This window comes from Erinaceus europaeus, chromosome 7 (assembly GCF_950295315.1).
Source record: "Erinaceus europaeus chromosome 7, mEriEur2.1, whole genome shotgun sequence".
Lineage (NCBI taxonomy): Eukaryota > Metazoa > Chordata > Mammalia > Eulipotyphla > Erinaceidae > Erinaceus > Erinaceus europaeus.
In genome coordinates, this window is record NC_080168.1 from 49,845,870 (window position 1) to 49,869,035 (window position 23,166).

General features: G+C 41.5%; 1 protein-coding gene across 1 annotated transcript in view; it reads right to left on the bottom strand.

Annotated features, from left to right (window-relative positions):
- Window positions 1-23,166, bottom strand: part of LRP6 (LDL receptor related protein 6) — a 143,099-nt gene that overhangs the window by 113,151 nt on the left and 6,782 nt on the right. Inside the window, exon 2 of the mRNA XM_060194397.1 lies at window positions 12,648-13,041. Coding sequence (XP_060050380.1) covers window positions 12,648-13,041 — 394 coding nt within the window. The remainder of the gene's footprint in view (window positions 1-12,647; window positions 13,042-23,166) is intronic.

A 23,166-nucleotide genomic window follows, 5' to 3' on the forward strand; every position in this document is an offset into this window, starting at 1 on the left:
TGTAACTTTGCTGCTGTATCTGGCCTGATATCTATTTGTAATGCTTTCTGGAAATTAAATTTTAGATGGAGTGAAGGGTAGAAGATAGGCTTTATTTTAATTAGGAAATAATTAAACAAAACACAAAGTTTTCAAGATGTCAAAATGTCTTATACCAAAAAAATAGAAATGTTTCAACTGACAATCAGAGTAGACACTAGTCACTGCATGTAAAATTATTATAATCTAACATTTTTATTTCCATATTATGTAAGATAAAACAACACATTTTTCAAGACTTAGAAGGCCCTCAACTAGCATGGAGACTCAATCAAATCCATGTTCCCCCATCCAAACTATTCAGGAGTGCTCAGTTTTAACAAATATAAACTGATGGGATGAATTTCCACCCTTAACAAGATGTAATTATACACGAGAGTGGCTAATTAAGACAACATTTAGCATTGAGTCATAAAAAGTGAGTGAACCAGATCTAGATCCTAAATCTCTTGATGCTTGAAGTTACTTATATAGTCCTATCTATAATTAAATCATTAAAACATATTATCAGAAAGTATAAATAATGCCTAGCAATCATTCATATGCATCTTTAGGAAGAAAATGCAGTTTAAAATATAAAAGTTTATATCTATATCTAGGTGTTATATGTGTGTTATAATTTCTATTTCTCATCATTTGATAACAAGATTATACAAAAAACTTCACTTACAAAACATACAGAACCACTAGAATTTTTTGTATTTATAAATTTTTATAGCTTTAATAACTGTGACTGGTTTCTCTCATTATTATTATTATTGTACTGTATTTATTTATTTATTGGATAGAGACAGCCAGAAATCAAGACAAAAGAGGTGTAAGAGAGGGAGAGAGATACCTGCAATATTGCTTTACCACCCAAAAAGCTTCCCCCTGCAGGTGGGGAAATTTTAAAATTTTAAAACATTTAACATTTTAAAATTTTAACAAATTGTAACGTGTGCTCAACCAGGGGCACCACCACCTGGCCCCTCAGATTCTGGCTTCTCAGTTAACATTTTTCTTTTTCTTTTTTAATATTTTATTTATTTGAATGAGAGAGATACAGCAAGAAAAGATAAACAGACTGAACAGAATACTATTCAGTTCTGGCTTACGTTGGTACAGAGGACTGAACCTAGGCCCTCAGAGCCTCAGGCATGAGAACCTTTTTGCATAACCCTTATGCTGTCTCCCCAGCCCACTTACAATATTTTCCAATAAAAGAAAACAGAGCTCCTTGGAGAAATCGTTGATTTCAAGGGTCAGGCAGAAAAGAACAATAGGAGTCTCCAATATCCTGTGCTGGGGGAGGTGGGGGGTTGGAGCCTGGTCATGGTCTGTCAAACTGGCGGAGGAACAGATTCAAAGGAGGTGCCAATGACTTAACTCTGCAATATTTTAGGCAAGAAAAAGTGACAGTGACTGGATTTTATTCTCAAGTGCCGGGAGAGCCTAAGGGTGCTTCTTCCCAAGCAAGCGCTCTCTGGGTTGGAGAGAACTCAACTTGGAGCCAACCTAGACTGCTGCATGGGAGAGGGATCAGGAACTCATGCCGAGCTAGCGTCTCTTGGAGCCGGAAGGCAATCCCAAGTGTGTTAAAACAGAAGAGTAGCTGTATATATACTCGCCAAGTAGGGTGGAAACAGGATGTGAGGTAGAGAGGGTGGAGCTAAAAGAGACTGGTGGAAATCAGGGTGACTACGAGAGGGGGCGGAGCAAAAAGACATCATGAACCAGTGGGATTAAACCAGTGCCCTGCAGGCAGGGCGGTTCCTAGGTAACAGGTTATGTAAATAGATCGCAGGTATAAGCAGGGGGAAGCTGGCGTACTGCCCAACATCTCCCCCTTTCTTTTTAACTAATGCCATAGTATCAGAAGTATGGGGCACTTTGTGAGGCAGGGAGACTGATAGGAAGAGGCACACCTTTGGGGTTCTGTCCCTCCTTGCTCAACCTCTCGGTAGAGAGGGAGACTAACAGGATTGACACACCCCTCAGGCTCAAACCCTTCCAAGCTCAACCACATCCTCATAATTTCCCAACACTCAAAAATAAAAAATTTTTTAAAGTTTACTGAATCCACAATACCACAATTGAAGTGGGAGAGACAGGGCAGCTCTTCCGTTAGGTAAATTCCTAAGAATGTATGCCAGAGGATTTGTCATTTGGAATGGTGCTAGTGCATGGTTCCCCAGCCTAATTTTCATTCTAGATATGTTGAGGTTGAAAAGGAGTGGGATAGTAGAAGGAAAGGAGGGACACTAGAGCCTAACTCCACCAACCATGGAACTCCTATATTGCTCTTTGGTGCACTTATTAAGTGATCAAATAAACCCAAGACCTCACACACAGGGAGACTGCACTCTTATCTGCTGGGTCACCTCTCAGACCACAAATGATGCCATTTTAAACTTTGTATTTCAAGAGGAAATGAAGGAAGGAAGAGCGTGGCCCAAGAAGAGAAAAAAAACTAGAAGCTGGGAGATAGCTCACCTGGTAGAGTGCACACTTTACCACATGAGAACCTGGGTTTAAGCCCCTGACACCACATGGGGGCACCATACATGGCAGGTGCTGTGGTGTCTTTCTCTGTCTTCAAATTATAAGTTAAGTGGCAGGGGCTAGCCGGTGGGACACCAGGTTAAGCACACATATATAAAGCGCAAAGACCCAAGAGTAAGGATCCCATTTCGAGGCCCCAGCTCCCCACCTGCAGAGGAGTCGTTTCACAAGCGGTGAAACAGGTCTGTAGGTGTCTATCTTTATGTCTCCCTCTCTATCTTATCCTCACCTCTCAATTTCTCTCTGTCTTATCAAAAGAATATATATATACACACACACACACATACACATATGTATATATACATATATATATATTCTCAAAAAGAAAAATGGCCACAGGAGCAGCGGATTCCTAGTGCAGGCACTGAGCCCCAGCAATAACCCTGGAGGCAGTGGGAAAAAAAAAGTTGAGTGATGATGCACAAGGACCTGGATTCGAGCCCCCCAGTTCCTACCTGCAGAGGAAAAAATTTGCAAGTGGTGTAGCAGGTCTGCAGGTACCATCTCAGTTTCTCTATCTCCTTCCCTCTTGACTTCTGGCTCTCTATCCAGTAAATAAATAAAGATAATTTTTCAAAAAGAAAAGAAAAAAAATGCACAGGGAGGAATGGATGCACACAGGTGCAATAGCACTAAATACAGAGAATCAAGAAAAACATTCTAAACAAGAATAAAATAAATACTATCAAATAAAACAAAATACAAAAGACAATTTTATTCCTACTACATAAATCAGTACTCTAAGAAACTATTCCTTTCAAAATCTTGAAGACACTGATACAAATACTGGGTGTATACAAACTATTATAATCTCTGAAAAACCAACCATACTGGGATATAACAAATCACATAAAATCCCCAAATGCAGAGGGCCAATTGTCAGTTAAAGGTAACACAGGCATGTGCGTACTTGCATGCATGCGTATGTGCATCTCAAATGCAGCTGAGGGGAGGGGGCTCGTGCCTGCACCATTCTGCCACTCCCAAGTGGTGGCAGAGGCTAGAACCTGGACCCCTGTGCGTGGTCAAGTGTGTGTTCTGGGGGACCAGGCAGCGGCACACTCAGTTTAGTGCACAAATCATCACGTGCAAGGGCCTGGACTCGAGCCTAGCTTCCCGCCTGCATGAGGGAAGCTTCACAAGTGGTGAAGCTGGTCTTCAGGTGTCTCTCATTCTCTCCCCCTTTCTCTCTCCTCCTCCTCTCAATTTTTCTCTGTCCTATCAAATAAAATGGGGAAAATGGCCTCCAGGAGCAGTGGATTTGTAGTATAAACTCCAAGCCCCAGTGTTAAACCTAGAGGCAAAAAACAAAAAGAACAAAAAATTTTAAAGAGTGTACTCTCCGGGGCCGAACGGTAGCACAGCAGGTTAAGTGCCTATGGCACAAAGCACAAGGACCGGCACAAGGATCCCAGTTCCAGGCCCCAGCTCCCCATCTTCAGGGGGGCGTCGCTTAACAAGTGGTGAAGCAGGTCTGCAGGTGTCTTTCTCTCCTCCTCTCTATCTTTCCCTCTGCTCTCGACTTCTCTCTGCCCTATCCAACAACAACAACAGCGATAAACAACAAGGGCAACAAAAGGGGAAAAAATAACCTCCAGGAGCAGTGGACTGAGCCTCAGCAATAACCCTGGAGGCAAAAAAAAAAAAAAAAAAAACACGTGTGCTCTCAGGATGAGCTATAACCCAGACTCCTCCTCCCCCAGAGTTAAGTACTTTTAAAAAGTGCTACCCATAATTTATATATTCATAAAAAAAAATTGCTTCATGAGTCAGGCAGTAGCTCAGTGCATATGGCATGAAGTGCAAATACTGGTGTAAGGATCCCGGTTCGAGCCCAGGCTCCCCACGTGCAGGGGGGTCGCTTCACAAGTGGTGAAGCAGGTCTGCATGCGTCTTTCTATCCCCTGTCTTCCCCTCCTCTCTCCACTTTTCTCCGTCCTATCTAACAACAACAACATCAATAACAACAACCATAAAAAACAACAAGGGCAACAAAAGGGAAAATAAATATTAAAATTTTTTAATAAAAAGAATATAAAAAATTGTTTTGCTTCATTTCCAAAGGCCTTGATTCAGATCCCAGAGGCCAGTAAAGCTAAACCTATTATCCAAATTTATTGTATAATAAATTGGTGGGAACTGAGGGGCTCGAATCCAGGTCCTTGTGCATCCCCACTTAACTTAGTGGCTTTTCTGACACACTTCTCATTTTTTAGGTAATCTCAAAAAACACCTCCACATGCATATTAATTTAAAAGATGTCCAAAAGCAATTCACTATCTCTCCCACTCTTCATACAAAAAAAGAATCCTTTGATATTTTAGAAGATTTTTTCAGTTTAAATCAAAGGGCATTGGGAAAAGGAGTATTTTAGGAATGGAATCACCTTTAAAAGATGGTTAAGTGGGATGATAAATGCACTAAGAGAAGGAGAACATTTTTAAACAAGAATCTGGGGGCCAGGTGTTGGCACACCTGGTTGACCGCAAATGTTACAATGCACAAAGACCCAGGTTCAAGCCCCCATCCCTACATGCAGGAGGAAGCTTTGTGAGTGGTGAAGCCATGCCCCAGGTGTCTCTCCCTCTCTATCGCCTCCTACCCTCTCAATTTCTGGCTGTCTCTATGTGTAACATAGCTACCCTACTGAGTTGAATGTACATTTGTGAAATAAATTTTTAAAAAATAAATCAAGGTGCCGAGAGATAGGACACCTAGTCGAATAAGAGCCTTACCATGTACGAGGTTCTCAGTTTGAACTCTGACACCACATAGGAGTACCTGGGATAACACCAGGGGAGCTCCATGGATGGTGAAGTGGTCTGTGGTGTCTCTCTATTATCTGTCTCTTCCTCTCTCTAAAATAAAAATGGAAAAGTTGATGTGGAAAGTCAGTTCAGCAATGGTACCATACTTGTGAGGCCTTGAGTTCATTCCCTGGTACTACATTAAATCTATTTATGAATAGAAGGCTCTCTTTAAATGTCTCACTGTTTCAACTTAATATCAATCTGAAAGAACCCCTGTTTTTAGAGATGAGATCACTGAGGTTCAAGAAAATGAAGCAATTTACTGGTAAATAACAGTTAGGTATGACATTAAAAAGAGCTCCAAAAATTCATTTTTATAAAATAGGGTCTTGAGTGGTCCAGGAGGATAAAGCACTGGACTCTCAAGCATGAGGTCTCAAGTTCAATCCCTGGTGGCACATGTACCAGAGTGATCTCTGGTTCTTTCTTTCTCTCCGCCTATCTTTCTCATTAATAAATAAATAAAATATTAAAATATAAATAAATGAAATATGGTCTTGATGTCTTTTGTTGAAAAGACTAAAAACCTTGGTTATTAGCCACAGGGATTTGGAATTCACAAGATGCCATGTTAAAATTTAATGTGCTTAGAAAATACTTTCTCCTTTAATAAGGAAAACTGGTAAGATTATAAAAGGAAAAATGAGGGGATTTTTTTCCTTGTCATCACTGGAGTTTCTCCTTAATCTGGCATATCTCAGAAAATGCTGTGGCTGCCACCACCCTCCCTCCCACCTCGATAAATCAATGAAACAGAATGTGTGGTGTTAATATTATATTTAACAATGATTTAAGAATTAAGTACATGTCATTCAAAACCGTCCAGTATGACTTCACTTCGGACTGAAACACAACAGTTGAATTAAAAAATAAATAAAATTATTTAGAACAGGTCATTAGCATATAAACCCTTGTAACTATTTCACTTATATCTGAAACAGCCTATCTTCAACATCACTATGATCAGTACTCATGGAACACAAGAAGGAATGAAACATCCAAGTGATGTTAATCCGTGCCATAGGAAGTACTGCATGCTCTGAGTACTGGCAAAACCTAGTGAAGCTACTGTTCATTCTCCAAAGAGCTCTCAATCCTCAATGTCTGAGAAAGAGGACTAAGAATTGTCCTGTGAAATTTTATTAAAGATTGTTTAATTTTGTTGCCCTCATAATGTTCTCAAAGAAATAGAGCTGCTTCAGCTCAGGGGCAGGGACCCCACCGTTAAGAGCGGACGCAGCCAGGGATAACCACCTCTGACAACAAAAAGGAAGGAGACTGCTTTCTGTAATTAAGGTAGTTCATTTCCAGAACAATTTCCATGTACATGTTTTCCTTTTTATTATCTTGAATTCTACACTGCCAGTCAGTCACTCAAAAAATTTTTTTTCTCAGACTAACAGAGGCCAAACTTAGGAAGGGAAATAAAAATCTTCCTTCAGTCTAGGCTAAATGAACTGATTACACAAAGAACCCCATACATCCGCAAGCACACAGATGTCTGCACTAGTTCCCAGGGCTCTAACAATACCAGTCATTCAACAGTTTCCCTTTTACATAAGCTGATGTGAGAGCCCAATCAGCTCCTATGAACCTCATAACCCAGGGTGGGTTCTGGAATGCTGGGGAAGCAGACATTTCTCCTCAGCACTGTTTTCATGTACTTCTATGGAAAGCAAACTTCACTCCCTTCCCCCCTCAAAAAAAAAAAAAAAACTGGATATCACTTTTTTCACTTGATAAGTGATTTACTCAATCTAAGATTACTTTTCCATTAAAACCACAATCCTGAATACAAAATCTAAGAGCAACACATTGATAAACTGTGAGAATGTTTTAAACACACGTATGTTTTAAGAACATACAATTCTAAATATATTCCATCATATCAATGGCTAAATGCATACTATTTGCCTGTATTCTATGTTTCTAGTTGTGTAACTTTAAAAATAGTCATATCAGGGGCTGGGTGGTGGTGCACCTGGTTGAGCACACGTGTTCCAGTGCACAAGGATACAGGTTTGAGCCCCCAGTCTCCACCTGGAGGGGGAATGCTTTGCAAGTGGTGAATCAATGTTGCAGGTGTCTCTCTGTTTCTCCTTCTCTATCACCCCCTTCCCTCTCGATTTCTGGCTGTCTCTATCCAGTAAATAAAATAAACATAATTTTTTTTTTAATTTTTAAACAAATAAAAAATAGTTATATCTTTATTCAGAAGTAGTAGTAATAGGTGTAGCTGGGACTTAAAATTGAAGCAAAGGCAGGACCACTACAGAAAAAAAAAAAAAAAACATACACATATGGGGTGGGGGGGGCACACAGTCATAGAGAATAATAGTCAACCCATATCTGTGACCTTGGGAGAATCACTGCAGTTCCTAATGTAGGGGATGTGGGCACAGAACTAAAGTTGTGGGAACAGTGTAGATTGTACCCCTCTTATTTTTAAATTTTATAAATCACTAATAAAAATAAAACAAGAAGAAAAAATAGGGAGTCGGGCAGTAGCACAGCGGGTTAAGCGCAGGTGGCGCAAAACTCAAGGACCAGAGTAAGGATCCACCTGCAGAGGGAGTCGCTTCACAGGCAGTGAAGCAGTTCTGCAGGTGTTTGTCTTTCTCTCCCCGTCTTCCCTTCCTCTCTCCATTTCTCTCTGTCCTATCCAGCAACGATGACAACAATACTAACTACTACACTAAAACAAGGGCAACAAAAGGGAATAAATAAGTATTTTTTTAAAAAGAAAAAAATAGTCATATCTTGTAAGGTGGTTATTTTTGGGAGGTAGGAGAAACTTTGGTGGTGAGCATGGTGTTAAACTATATACGTAATATTACAGTCTTATGACATACTATTAATCACACATAAAAAATAAAATTTTAAAAGTCACATGACATAAATAGCTTCCCAAATATTAAAAGAATTTTTCAGAGAATTGCTACGGGGAGGGAAAACAGTAAATTTACACACACACACACCAGTAATCACAGAGATAAAAAATAATGGAAGATATTTATTTTACTAGGTATTTGATCTTTAGGCTCCAGGGGAAAAAAAATATTCTTCTCTGACCAGCCCTTAGAAGTTTAAATAACAGTACTACCCTCAAAGCTCATTAGTATTCATTCTTCCATCACAGCTTTTACCAGTTGAGTCTGTGACCAACTTTCATCTTGAAAGTTGGGAAAAATTGGTAAATTAAAGTCACAAACCCTAAAGGGTTTATCATATGGCAAACCTGCTAAGATACTTATGAGATTTGCCCATCAGAAATAAAGCTTATTAGTTAAGTGAACAAAGTGAAAAATGATTCACTTACTTGTTAAATTATGACCTCCTGAATAATCAAGAGTTTCCTACAAATCCAACTACTTTGACTACAGCCCTAAGAGTCACAAAAAAAACCTCTGAACAAACAGATCTTCTCTAAATACTGGGGGAGAAGTCCCACCACCATCCTTAAAATTCTTGCCCTTGTTTTACTGTTGTAGTTATTATTACTGATGTCACTGTTGTTGGATAGGACAGAGAGAAATGGTGAGAGGAGGGGAAGACAGAGAGGGGTAGAGAAAGATAGACACCTGCAGACCTGCTTCACTGCCTGTGAAGCGAACCTTCTGCAGGTGAGGAGCCCTGGGCTTGAACCAAGATCCTTAATGCCAGTCCTGATCTTTGTGCCATGTGCACTCAACCCACTGTGCTACCACCAGGCCCCGTTTTGTTTTTGTTTTTTTACTTAGAGGGGGGGAGAGAACCAGGATCCTTCCGTATCCTTACAATTCTAAGACTAAATGTCAAAACAGAAAAACTATCATTTCACCAGATAGTCATTGAAAGCAGTAAAACCCTGGTTCGAGCCCCCGGCTCCCCACCTGCAGGGGCGTCGCTTCACAGGCAGTGAAGCAGGTCTGCAGGTGTCTCTCTTTCTCTCCCCTTCTCTGTCTTTCCCTCCTCTCTCCACTTCTCTCTGTCCTATCCAACAATAATGACATCAATAACGACAATAACTACAACAACAACAATAAAAACAATGGCAACAAAATGGGAATAAATAAATAAATAAATATAAAAAAAAGAAAGCACTAAAATTCTGTCTGGTCTACAAAGGAATAGTGTCAGAAACATTTCAACACTCCCTGCAACTAGCAGATTTTGTCAGCAAAACAGATTCTATTTCTCAAAAATGTCTTGCAAGTTCTCGAGAATCAAATTCTTCAGTGAGTACAGTTCATCCCACATCCAACATCCAAGAACTCCTTGGGACACTCAACCCTTTCTGCCACACAAAAGTACTGTGTATACTCTAAGAGTGAAGTATACCTGGGGCCCTAATCGGGGAGTCTTGAGATTCCCAAACAGACATGATAGGCCTAAACCTCGAATAAATCCCTCTCTCTATTGTTACCAGTCATCTCTATCAGGAACTACACAATAGACCCCTTTGTGGGCCCCATAGGACCTTGCCCTCAACTTTGATCAACAATGGTAGAGAATGTTCCATCCTCCAAAGGGAGGCTGGACAATATACTCTATGCTACACCTGAGGAAGGTGGATCCTGATATTGGGGCAGCTTGGAATGTTCCTACTTATGGCCACAGAATGTGAGCTCAGATCTACAGGGATACAGAGGTCACATAGGCTCCTAAGCGGAATATGGGCCCCAGATCACATCAAATCGATGGGGTTTACAGTCAACAATATTTATACACCTTTCACGTATTTGGGACCTACTCTCTTCCCTGATCCAGCTATCAGGTCCTTCTGCCAGCCATGACATCATCTCCCCAGACAATAATTAGGATCTACCTGCATATCAGATTTCAGACTCAGGCAAAAAAAAAAAACAAAAAACACTAGTATAGCCACAGGCCCTTTGGAATATAACTAATATATGCACATGCCTGCTAGCTATCAACAAAACAGAGACACCCTCCCCCCAACTCTTCATCTGCACTATTCCAGCCTTTAGGTCCATGACTGGTCAACAATTTGTTTGGCTTTGTATGTTAATTCTCTTTTCAACCACCAGGTTACAGATGCTAGTATGATGCCGACCAGACTTCCCTGGACAGACAACCCCACCAATGTGTCCTGGAGCCAGAGCCCTTCCCCACTAGGGAAAGAGAGAAACAGGCTGGGAGTATAGATTGACCTATCAGTGCCCATGTTCAGCGGGGAAGCAATTACAGAAGCCAGACCTTCAACCTTTTGCATCCCACAAGGACCTTGGGTCCATACTCCCAGAGGGCTAAAGAATAGGAAAGCTGGGGGTTGGGCAGTAGCACAGTGGGTTGAGCACACGTGGTGTAAAGCACAAGGACCTGCATAAGGATCCCGGTTCCAGCCCGCCCTGACCTGTGAGGGAGTCGCTTCACAGTCACTTCACGGGAGGTGAAGCAGGTCTGCAGGTATCTGTCTTTCTCTAGCCCTCTTTCTTCCCCTCCTCTCTAGATTTCTTTCTGTCCTATCCAACAACAAATGACATCAACAACAACAATAACCACAACAAGGCTACAACAACAAAGGCAACAAAAGGGGGGAAAAAATGGCCTCCAGGAGCAGTGGATTCATGATGCAGGCACTGAGCCCTAGCAATAACCCTGGAGGCAGAAAAAAAAAAAAAAAAGAATAGGAAAGCTAGCAGGGGAGGGGATGGGATACAGAGCTCTGGTGGTGGGAATTGTGTGAAGTTGTACCCCTCTTATCCTATGGTTTTGTCAATGTTTCCTTTTTATACATAAAAAAAAAATTTTTTTAAAAGAGTGATGTATACACAGACTAGCACCACTGCAGTATTTTCTGAAGCTTTAATAAGAGCACCATCTAATTTCAGCAAATACCTCTAGTATTCCTCTAATATGGACTTTTACACACTCCATAAAAAGAACTTCTTTACCCTAAAATTCCACTACACTTTTGCCCACATTCTATTGCAGTCATACAAATTTCCTAAAGGACACTTCTTTAAGCTCTGTCAACAAAGAAATCCTGCTATCAAGACAAAGAAGTACATAAGAAAGGTCCAGGCATTGGCACACCTGGTTAAGCACACACATTACAGTGCGCAAGGACCCAGGTTCAAGCCCCTAATCCCCACCTGCAGGGGGAATGCTTCGTTAGTGGTGAAGCAGGGCTGCAAGTATCTCTGTCTCTATCTCCCCCTTCCTCTCAATTTCTGGCTGTCTCGATCCAATAAAGATATTTTTTTAAAAGTACATAACAAACTTTCCTTCATTATTCCCAAGTTTTAATTTATTACATAATATTAATCCAGTCCCTTCTATGAATGAGTTTTAGCACATTCTGACACACTTGAAAATCAAAGAAAACAAAGTATTAAGACACTTATTCATAGCCAACTATTGGCAATTCATTTCAAGTTCATATTTAGACAATTCACTAAGCCTAGACATGGCAGCTCTGGTTTCACAGAGTATTCCACAGAGAAACAGCACAGAATGCTGTAGGGTAGGATTGAGACATAGCAACAGAAGCAATGTGGGTTTACTTACAGCTATATGTTCCCTTCAAACCAGAAAATAAAACTATGAGAATATATGTTTAACTAGAAACGAGTCGTTTAGCAAGTTTATATTCATTCAACATGATATTTTAAACACCAGTGCAAAGTTTAATGTAAAAGACAATAATATTACAAAACAATTGTGTATACTATAAAAGGGTTGTGTATGCTATTGACAAGTCTTTTTTTTTTGTTCCTTCTTTTCTGCCTTATAATTACCCTCCCATAACTATGAAAAATAGTTTCAAAAGGAAATTCAAGAGCTATAGGGGCCAGGAGGTAGTGCACCAAGGTAAGTGAACATAGTACAAAGCGCAAGGACCAGTGCAAGGATCCCAGGCTGCAGGGGGAAGGGGTGGTCGCCTCATGTGGTGAAGCAGGATTACGGATTGTCTCTCATTCTCTCCACCTTTCTATCTCGCCTCCTCTCTCAATTTCTCTCTGTCCTATCCAATAAAATGGAAAGTAAGGAAGAAAGAAAGAAAATTCAAGAACAATTAATAGAGCTACCCTCTAAGTACCATTATAAACAAAGAACTATTTACAGAAACACCTAACTTTAAGAAACATAACTTTGCACAGTCAAGTCTACCTTTTTTAAAAAAATTCAACTTTAGTTTTTTTCTTAATCTTACTTTTCTCTTTAGGATTAAGGTGGTTATATGCTAATCAACAAAACCAGAAGGAGATAGAACAGTAAATAATCTGTGTGCATGACACAAGGACTTACCCACTTGAAGGATCTAAGGCAATAGCTCTGGGTTGATCCAACTCTTGCCAAAACAAAACTTTTCGTAAAGATCCATCTAAATTTGAAACTTCAATCCGGTTCGTTTCAGAATCTGTCCAGTACAATTTTTCTCCAAGCCAATCACATGCCAGCCCATCGGGGGACAGTAATCCAGAAACAACAACATTCTGTACACTCTCAGTTTTGTTAAACTCTGTTCGTTTAATGGCTTCTTCACTGACATCACTCCAGTATATCAAGCCATGACCAAACACAAAGTCCACCGCGGCCGCATCCTCCAAGCCTCCAACTACGATTGTAGCATTCTCTCTGCCATTTGTAGCATCGACCAATCTCAAGTCCCGTCTGTTTGCATAGAGCAACAAAGGGGCAGCTAAAAAAGAAAAGAAATATATAAGTAAAAAATATATAGGTTTTTCACTAAGCAGAGCCTGGACTAGAATTGGTATATTTCACCAAAGTCAAAGACTCTGGGTGGAGAGAAAGGTTTGGGTCCTGGATCTTGATGGCAAGAGGACCTAGTGAGAGTCGTACTGTTATGTGAAAACCTGGGAAATGTTATGCATGTACAAACTATTGTATTTACTGTAAACTGTAATTCATTAATCTCCCAATAAAGAAATTAATATATGTTTTTATAAAGTGAGTTTTGATCAGTATTAGTAAATAAATACTATCAAAATGAGAGAGCACTGAATCTGTGGAAGACCTTCTAAAATGTTATCACAAACAAAATTATTGTTTTGAAGCAATTTCTAAAATAGTGGGGGGGGGGTAAATTCTGCCATAACAGCCTTTGATGTTTCTGTTAAAGAGTTTTGTTTTTGAGGTCACCTTGGTTTACTACACTGTTTTAGAAGTACAATGCCCAACTGTTTCACAAAGAGCTACCACCAATGTATCAATGTCCTGCCACCAATGTATCAATGTCCTGCCACCAAAGTCCACTCCCTCCACCCTGGTGATCAACTAACAATATTATCTTGTAAAAAGTCAGTCAGATAAAATGAAGAAACTTGAAGGAGGCAGGAAACAGGATGCGCTCTACTGTGAGGGAGGACCTGGGTTCAAGCCCCCAGATACCACATTGGAGCACTTGTATAGGGAAGGCCTCATCAGGAGCAGTCAAGTGATGTGGTCTCTTCTCTCTCGTCACTCTTTCCCACCCTCTTTATCTAGAAAGAGAAAAAGAAAAAAAGAGAAACAAAGGGGAAAAAAAAAAGTCAATCAAAACAGTGTTTTGTCCCAGCAAACACTGCAAGTTAAAAAAAAAAATTAAGCTAGGCCCTACCAAGAACTGAAAGTCACTAGAATGTACTGGTAATATAAAATGGTGCAGTCACTCACTCTGGAGAATAGATGGGTAGTTTCTTAAATGGTTAAAATAAAGCCTATGATCAAGAGAAACAAAAGCATGCCAATGCAGACTTTTATATGAATGTTCATAGCAGTTTTTTTTAATTTGTAATAACCCAAGCTGGAATCAATCTGAAAGTCATCAGCAGACTACAGATGAACAAATTGTCTTGGCTGTATCTGTATGATGAAAACTAATGAACTATCTGTAGAAGTAACAAGGATCTCAAAATAATATGCAGAGTCTAAGAGATCAGACAGAAACTACAATGACTTATTTAAATTGCTCCATGTTATGCAACTGTAGAAAAATCAACCTACTGTGACAGCAGGTGAGTAGCTGTCCAAAAGTGAAGAGACAAGAGGAAAGGGGCCCAAGAAACTTGTAGAATGATAGCTATACTATATTGGCTATGAGTATAGTTCTAAAAGTGTACCCAGTATGTCAAAAATTAAGTTTTACACTTTATTACATGTATGTTATTTACCACAGCTCAATTATATCTTTAAAACTTAGTAAAAGTGTCAATCTAACATAGAAACTGGGCATTGGTTGTGTGTGTAGCACTAGAGCACTGCACATAAGCGATGTCACCATTCCCAGGCTGACCTTGGGGGGGGGGGGGAATAAAGAAAGAGACATTCCTTGGGGGGGGATAAAGAGAGAGGCATTACAGCACCAGAACTTCCCCTGGTACAAGGCAAGGCAAATGCCCATCTTCAGGACCACTAAACTGAGCTCATTCCTGGCCATTCCCCCTTCCTCCATTCCCCATCCTTCTTCTCTCTCTCTACACCTCTACACCTCTACACCTCTACACACACACACACACACACACACACACACACAAAATCTTAGTTATCAACTGACAGCAGGTAAAAGGCATCTCCTGCTTAAACTGCCCTGGTCATATCATCTGCTAACCCCACCTGTCTGCCCCACTCTCCCAGAGGTCCCACCGAGACTATTTATTCCTACCTATAGGAAAAAGCCTTTTTGTGTTTGATTTTCAGATACCTGCAGGTCTTGTGGTCAGAGTGCTCTCCTCATTACAATAGTCTTTTTGAACAAAGTCCCTTCCTGCCTAAGCACTGATTCATTTGTATTTGGCACCTGCACTGTGCCTTGACTAGACAGGACCTGGACTTCACCTATGGACCCATGCTATCCCCACCTCAATGAGGACACTGTGAGTCATGCCGACTTCTCTGTTCAGAGATCCAGGGAGCTTCTGAATTCAGCTATGAAAACAGAACTCCACACATTTTGTCTGTGGAAACATGGTAATGAGCCATGCTGATATTTACAGACAATTTTTTTTGTTTGGCCCTTTGAGGATCACATACTGGCTCTTAACTGGGACTAGTTTAGTTTTTCTATGTGGCCTGCTCTATTATTCCTTGGCTCCTGGTGGGAGGGGGGTGAAGGGGGTGTCTGTGTCTGATTGCATAGGGGATTTCCTTAGCTACTCAAAAGGGACTACTCTCTCCCAGCACCTCTAAATGTTTGTGTGATTGAAATACCCAAGCCTAACCCCACAGGTAATGCTTACTCTAAGGGCAGCCTCCTCCTCTTCTCCCTCTGCTGCACTACTACAGAGGTAGGTTAACTTAGGTTCAAGGACCTCATCCACAAACATTAACATTTTACTAAAGACAACTTAAGAACAATGATGAAAACTTAGCATACCCTCCAAACTGGCTGTTGTAAAACCTCAGCCTTCCCATAACCATACCCCACCCTTTCTCCTTTTTACCACCCTTGGCATTTCCTTCAATCCACCCCATCAGACCTTTCCCTGCTCATGCCAAACCTTCAACTCCCTATTGTAACCGGGGTTTTAAGGACCCCATTTCCACACTAGGGACTTGCAAAGAGCATAGTAACTATAATTTAAAACTATGAAGTGGTCTGGGAGGTGGTGTAATGGATAAAGCATTGGACTCTCAAGCATGAGGTCCCGAATTCAATCCCCAGCAGCACATGGTACTAGAGTGATGTCTGGTTCTTTCTCTCTCTCTCTCTCTCTCTCTCCCCTCCTATCTTTCTTATTAATAAATCTCTAAAAAAGAAAGAAAAAAGAAAGTATATGGCAGTGAAATTAGTTTAATATTGTTGGTTTAATTAATTTATTTATTTTAAAAAGCTTCCTTCTGAACTATCAGTATTTTTTTTTGCCTCCAGGGTTATCACTGGGGTTCGGTGCCCACACTATGACTCCACTGCTCCCAGAGGCCATTTTTCCCCCTTTTGCTGCCCTTAATGTTTATCATTGTTGTTGCTACTGCTGTCATTGTTATTGGACAAGACAGACAGAAATCAAGAGAGGAGGGTAAGACCGAGGGGGAGAGAAAATGTGAAGCGACCCCCCTCCCCCCGCAGGTAGGGAGCCAGGGAGCTTGAACTGGGATCCTTGAGCTGGTCCTGGCACTTCTTGCCATGTGTGCTTTAACCCGCAGTACTACCGCTGGCCCCTGAACTATCAGTATTATATAAAGTATAATATAAACATTTATTTTTATTCTACTCTGCTATAAACTCCCCAAATTTGTACATGTTTACTAGTAGAAGAATTAAATTTCATCTACCTACATTTGGTTTTAGCCAAGTCAAATCACTACTCTAGCAAAACTATTAGGAAGTGGGTGATTCTAAATAAAAAAAAAGCGGGTGGTTCTTCAAGATTTGTAACTCAGAAGGTTCACAGTGGCTGTAACACTGAGTTTGCAGACAGAGGAGAAGGAATTTGACTGCCATCATCACATAAGCCAGACCGATACTCTGGTTCCTGTTCTCTCTCTCATTCTTCTTCTTCTAGCATTTGCCCTTCTTCTGTAGCCAGTCAACAGGTCAGGTTGAAAGCTCTCTCATTAATACAGAAATAAAAAGCTGTGGGAGTTGGGTGGTAGCGCAGCGGGTTAAACGCAGGTGGTGCAAAGCACAAGGACTGGTGTAAGGATCCCAGTTTGAGCCCCCAGCTCCTCACCTGTAGGGGAGTCACTTCATAGGCGGTGAAGCAGGTCTGCAGGTGTCTGTCTTTCTCTCACCCTGTCTTCCCCTCCTCTCTCCATTTCTCTCTGTCCTATCTAACAATGACAACATCAACAACAACTACTACAACAATGAAAAACAAGGGCAACAAAAAGGGAAAAAAAAAAACTGCGACACAGTTCGAAGCCCCAGTCCCCACCTGCAAAGGGAAAGCTGTGCTAGTGGTGAAGCAGTGCTGCCGGTGTCTCTAGTCTCCCTCCCTTTCTATCACCCCCTTCCTTTTTTTTTTTTGCCTCCAGGGTTATTGCCAGGCACGGTGCCTGCACCATGAATCCACTGCTCCTGGAGGCCTTTTTTTTTTCCCCTTTTGTTACCCTGGTTGTTTTACCATTGTTGTGGTTATTATTATCGTTGTCATTGTTGTTAGATAGGACAGAGAGAAATGGACAGAGGAGGGGAAGACAGAGAAGGGGACAGAAAGACACCTGCAGACCTGCTTCACCGCCTGTGAAGCGACTCCCCTGCAGGTGGGGAGCCGCAGGGGAGCCGGGGGCTCGAACTGGGATCCTTCTACCGGTCCCTCCACTTTGCACCACGTGCGCTTAACCCACTGTGCTACCGCCCGACCCCCACCCCCTTCCTTCTTGACTCTGGCTGTCTCTATCCAAGAAATAAAGACAATTAAAAAAAAAAAACAGGGAGTCGGGCAGTAGCGCAGTGGGTTAAGTGCACACGGCACAAAGCACAAGGGCTGGCGTAAGGATCCCGGTTCAAGCCCCTGGCTCCCCACCTACAGGGGAGTCGCTTCACAGGTGGTGAAGCAGGTCTGCAGGTGTCTGTCTTTCTCTCCCCCTCTGTCTTCCCCTCCTCTCTCCATTTCTCTGTGTTCTATCCAACGATGACGACATCAAAAACAACAATAACTACAACAATAATAAAAAACAAGGGCAACAAAAGGGAATAAATAAATATTAAAAAACAGCTGCAAGATGCATATTCATAAGCTCTGTTTATCTACTTACAAAATGCTAGTGCACAACTACTGGAAAGTAGCACTAACAGCAATTCTATGTTACAATTTTACAAGTAAACATGGGGAAATACTAGGAGACATAGTGACAGAAATGGACACATCTGTATGGACAATATGCAGGCTGTATTTTTATTAAGAAAACCCTCCTGAAGTAAAATGAGTAATTATTCCAGAGCGAGAAAGGTGTAAATCAAAACCTAAATGGTTCTGGAGTTCGGGCGGTAGCACAATGGGTTAAGCGCACGTGGCGCAAAGCACAAGGATCTGCGGAAGGATCCCGGTTCCAGCCCCCGGATCCCCATCTACAGGGGAGTCGCTTCACTGGCAGTGAAGCAGGTCTGCAGGTGTCTTTCTCTCCCCCTCTGTCTTCCCCTCCTCTCTCCATTTCTCTCTGTCCTATCCAACAACAACGACACCAATAACAACGGTAATAATAACCACAACAATGGTAAAACAACCAGGGTAACAAAAGGGAAAACAATGGCCTCCAGGAGCAGCGGATTCTGGCAATAATCCTGGAGAGGAAAAAAAAAAAACCTCAATGGTTCTAAGAAAGCTATAAAAAGTTCACAAAAAGGGAACCTCAGGGCAGCTCACCCTCAAGAGGAGAGGCCCTATGGTAAGGCAGAGGCTTCACTGCCTGCAGCACATCCCTCTGTCTGAATAAAAAAACATGCCCCAGGAAGGTGAAATTAGATTATGCAAGATTCACACCGCGCGCGCGCGCGCACACACACACACACACACACACACACACACACACACACACCAAAAAAAAAAAAAAAAGTGCCATAGTTAAAGTTAGCTAAGATTTGATGGGTTTATAAAATTAAAAACAAAAAAAGCACATCATATAAAAGATTATACTTATGCAATGTGGTCCGTCAAAATGATAAAATTTGGGGGCTGGGAGGAAGCGCACCAAGTTAAGCACATGTGGCGACAAAGCATAAGGACCAGGGCAAGGATCCTTGTTCAAGCCCCTGGCTCCCCATCTGCAGTACCTTACAAGCGGTAAAGCAGGTCTGCAGGTGTCTATCTTTCTCTCCCCTGTCTTCCCCTCCCTCTCGTGATTTCTCTGTTCTATTTAACAACAGCAGCAATTAACAACAACAGTAACAACTACTATAAAATGGAAAAAAATGGCCACCAGGAGCAGTGGCTTAGTAGTGTAGGCACGGAGCTCCAGCAATAACCCTGGAGGCAAAAAAAAAAAAAAAAAAGACAAAATTTTCTTCATTGGTTGACCCTTAATAAACAATATAAAAGGTTTTGGGTTTTCTTGGGGCCTTACTTGTTTTCTGCCTTCTGAGTAACCTGCTTAGAAGATAAAGAATCTGTGTCTTATCAAAATTCCCTGAGTTCTTTAATTTTAAAGTCTTATTGTGGAAAGAGTTGCTTCCTATGTTTGCTTTTGTTTTGACTCTAGTATTTTTCTCTCTGGCTCATGATCAAAATCAAATGCCCAAGCCTGACAACTTTTGATATACTGCCTTTTCTAAATCCTAAAGTCTGTGATGCTTACAGTTGTCTTTGAAATTCCTCAAAGAGTTCCTGAAAGTTCACAAATAATTTATTTTTTCATCTTACAAAAAAAAAAAAGGTGCCAAAAATGACTGGATCTGGGAGGTGGCACAGTGGACAAAGCACTGGATTCCCCAGCATGGGGTCCCAAGCTCAACCCTTGGCATCCCAGATGCCAGAATTATGCTCTAGGTGTCTGTCTGGCCCCCCTCTCCATATCTAATTAATAAATAAATCTTTAAAATTTTAGACCACCTCACTGTAATAATTTACAAAAGCAAAGTCAAATCAGGAGAGAGTCTTACCCTCCCCCTTGCTAAATCTAGATGAGTAAAATGGCAAAACATTACTTCAGAAACTACATAAAGCTCATGGAAATTTTTTTTATTGCTGTAGTTACTGTTATTGATGTCGTCGTTATTAGATAGAACAGAGAGAAACAAAGAGAGGATGGGAAGACACAGGGGGAGAGAAAGATAGACACCTGCAGACCTGCTTTATCACCTGTAAAGTGACCTCCCTGCAGGGAGCCAGGGGCTCAAACCAGGATCTTTACGCCAGTCCTTGTGCTTTGCGCCATGTGCACTTAACCCACTGCGCTACCACCCGACTCCTAGTTCATGGAGATTTATCACTATTCTTGTTGTCCATGATATTTTTCTACTTAACAAGATTACTAGAGGTGCCCTGTCTGATATTAGATGATGGTTTGGTATCACTGTTCATTTCAGTTCTTTTTTTTTTTTTAAACTTGGTCATAACCTGATTTCTTAAATGTGAGCACAGTATATTATAGGTAGGCCAGTGTTCTCAAGTGAGGATTTTTATCACTCACTATGCAATGCAACTGTACAGATGTTCAGGTCTTACGCCAAACTTACCAAATACTTTTACTTGATAACCTTGATGTTACTGATATGCTTAACTCATGGCATCACATAAAATTAGCAGTAATGGGGGGGGGGGCGGTAGTACAGTGGGTTAAGCACACATGGTGGGGATCCTTACCAGGGTAAGGATCCTGGTTCGAGCCCCCAGCTCCCCATCTGCAGGTGGGTCGCTCCACAAGCGGTGAAGTAGGTTTGCAGGTATCTAATCTTTCTCTCCTCGTCTTCACCTCCTCTCTCAATTTTTCTCTGTCCTATCCAACATTGACAGCAATAACAACAACAATAATAATAACAACGATAAACAAGGGCAACAGAAGGGAAAAACAATACCAGTAATAATAACAAGTAACTAAATAATAATACTAAGTAACCATCACCATTTCTTTTGTCACCTATAAATAGTTGAGTTTTGCTTTTGTTTTGTTTTGCTTCTATAGCTACACAGGGGACTTTGAACCTGCATGATCCCACCACTCCCAGCAGACTCAGACTCTTTTTTTCTCCAGATAGGAGGTGAAAGAGAGGAAGAGACAAAGAAGAGAGATACTATAGACCCGCCTCACTGCTCAAGAAGTTTCCCCTTGCATATTACTTTCACATGATAGCCAGGGCTCAAACCCAGGTCACTATGCTATGAGAAAGTGTACAGGGTAAACTGTATCTGCAACCTACAGACAGTTTTGTTTTGTTTTCTAAATTTCACTGGTCCCTTCCTAAAGTACATGCTACAGTTCACAGTGTTTTCAACAGCAACAAATGATCTATTTAAAAAAGGGCTGTTGTGAGGCTTCTGCTTCACCTAAACAACTTTGAGACCACACCAGCAGATTACATCAGGACTGTCAAAAAGCCAGTGGAGAAGCAGTAGAATCATGAGCCTGTCTTTGGATTATAACTAGAATAGGACTAATAACTATCTACAAAGTGGGAACCTCTCCCCCAAAGTCTTCATCTGAACTACTCCAACATTTAGGCTCATGATTAGTCAACAATTTGTTTGGCTTTATATGTTAACTCTTTTTTCAGCCACCAGGTTCCAGATGCTACCATGATGCCAACCTGACTTCCCTGGGAAGACGACCCCACCAATGTGTCCTGGAGCCCCACTTCCCTCAAACTCCTGCCCTACTACCTTCCCTCAAACTACTGCCCTACTGCCAACGCCCATGTTCAGCAGGGAAGCAATTACAGAAGCCAGACCTTCAACCTTCTGCATCCCACAATGACCTTGGGTCCATACTCCCAGAGAGATAAAGAATAGGAAAGCTATCAGGGGAGGGGATGGGATATGGAGTTCTGGTGGTGGCAACTGTATGGAGTTGTACCCCTCTTATCCTATGGTTTTGTCAGTGTTTCCTTTTTTTAAATTAAAAAAAAATTTTTTAAAAAGAAAAGAATCATGAGCCTGCTAGACCAGTCAGAGGTACAGCTAGAGTTGATGTACAACCGAATACACTGACAGAAGACACTGTGGGTTTTGATTAAGATGTTACCGATACTTCAATATCCTATATTCTGGATATAAGCAGCTACTTTCTCTTTTCTCTTCAACTATAACTCATTAACAATTTATACTGATGACTATGTATTTGTAACTGGAAATAAAACACTACCTGCCTTGACTCTTCTCTAATCCCTCATTTCATGGAAATATTTTCATAGAATACAACTGCCTGCACATGTGGCATATGTGCACAGGTTCAAGCTCTCTGTCTCCTAGCTGGAAACATCCGGAATAGAAGGAAGGCTCTGAGTGCTCCTTCTATCAGATGTTTCTAAGGAGTCACAGCTGACTTTAAGAACCAGCCCTGGGAGTCAGGTGGTAGTGCAGTGGATCAAGCACATGTGGCGCAAAGTGCAAGGAATGGCATTAGTTTGGTGGAGTGAAATTCCAGATAACAAAAGATAGTAACAGAGAAACGTGCCAGTGAGCCTTCCAGTCATAGTGCAAGTGCACCACTAACGGTGCCTTTGCATACCTAGGGGGCCATGAGGGAACAAAGCCTCGAGAGGGGAAATCAAGTGCAAAGGCAAAGAACGCCATTGAGAGACACAGTAAACACAGACTGAGGCTGCCGCCAGTATAAAACCTCCGTTATGACAGCTGCACACATCACTCGGCAACAGGCATCTCGAGAGCATGGTGACATATGCAGCCCCTCTGACAATGCCATCCCTCCACATGACCGTATTAGGAGCTGGAACCTTTGGGAGGTGATTAAGAGCATGAGGTCATGAGGGTGGAGCACTCCTGGATGGGCATTTTTCCAAAGGCGGCATGGCATATCAATGGCCAACAGGTACATGAAAAGATGTTCAATGTCACTAAACAGTAAGGAAATGCAAAGCAAAACCACAATGAGCTATTTATCACCTGTCAGACCCCAAATAACCAACGCTGGGGAGGCTGTAGAGAAAAGGAGGCCTTTGTGGACTACTGCTGGGAGTGTAAACTGGTGCTTTGGAGAGCAGTTTACAAGTTCCTTAAGACAAGTCAAAACTGAACATGTGATCCAGCATTCTTCCCTATGGTGGCTATTTATATAATGTTGCAATGAACACTGTGTGCAAGTATCCCTTTGAAATCGAGATTTCATGTTCTTTGGGTTTATACTTAAAAGTGGGAAAATGGGGGCCGGGTGGTAGCACAGCAGTTTAAGCACACATGGCATGAAGCACAAGGACCAGCTTAAGGATTCTGGT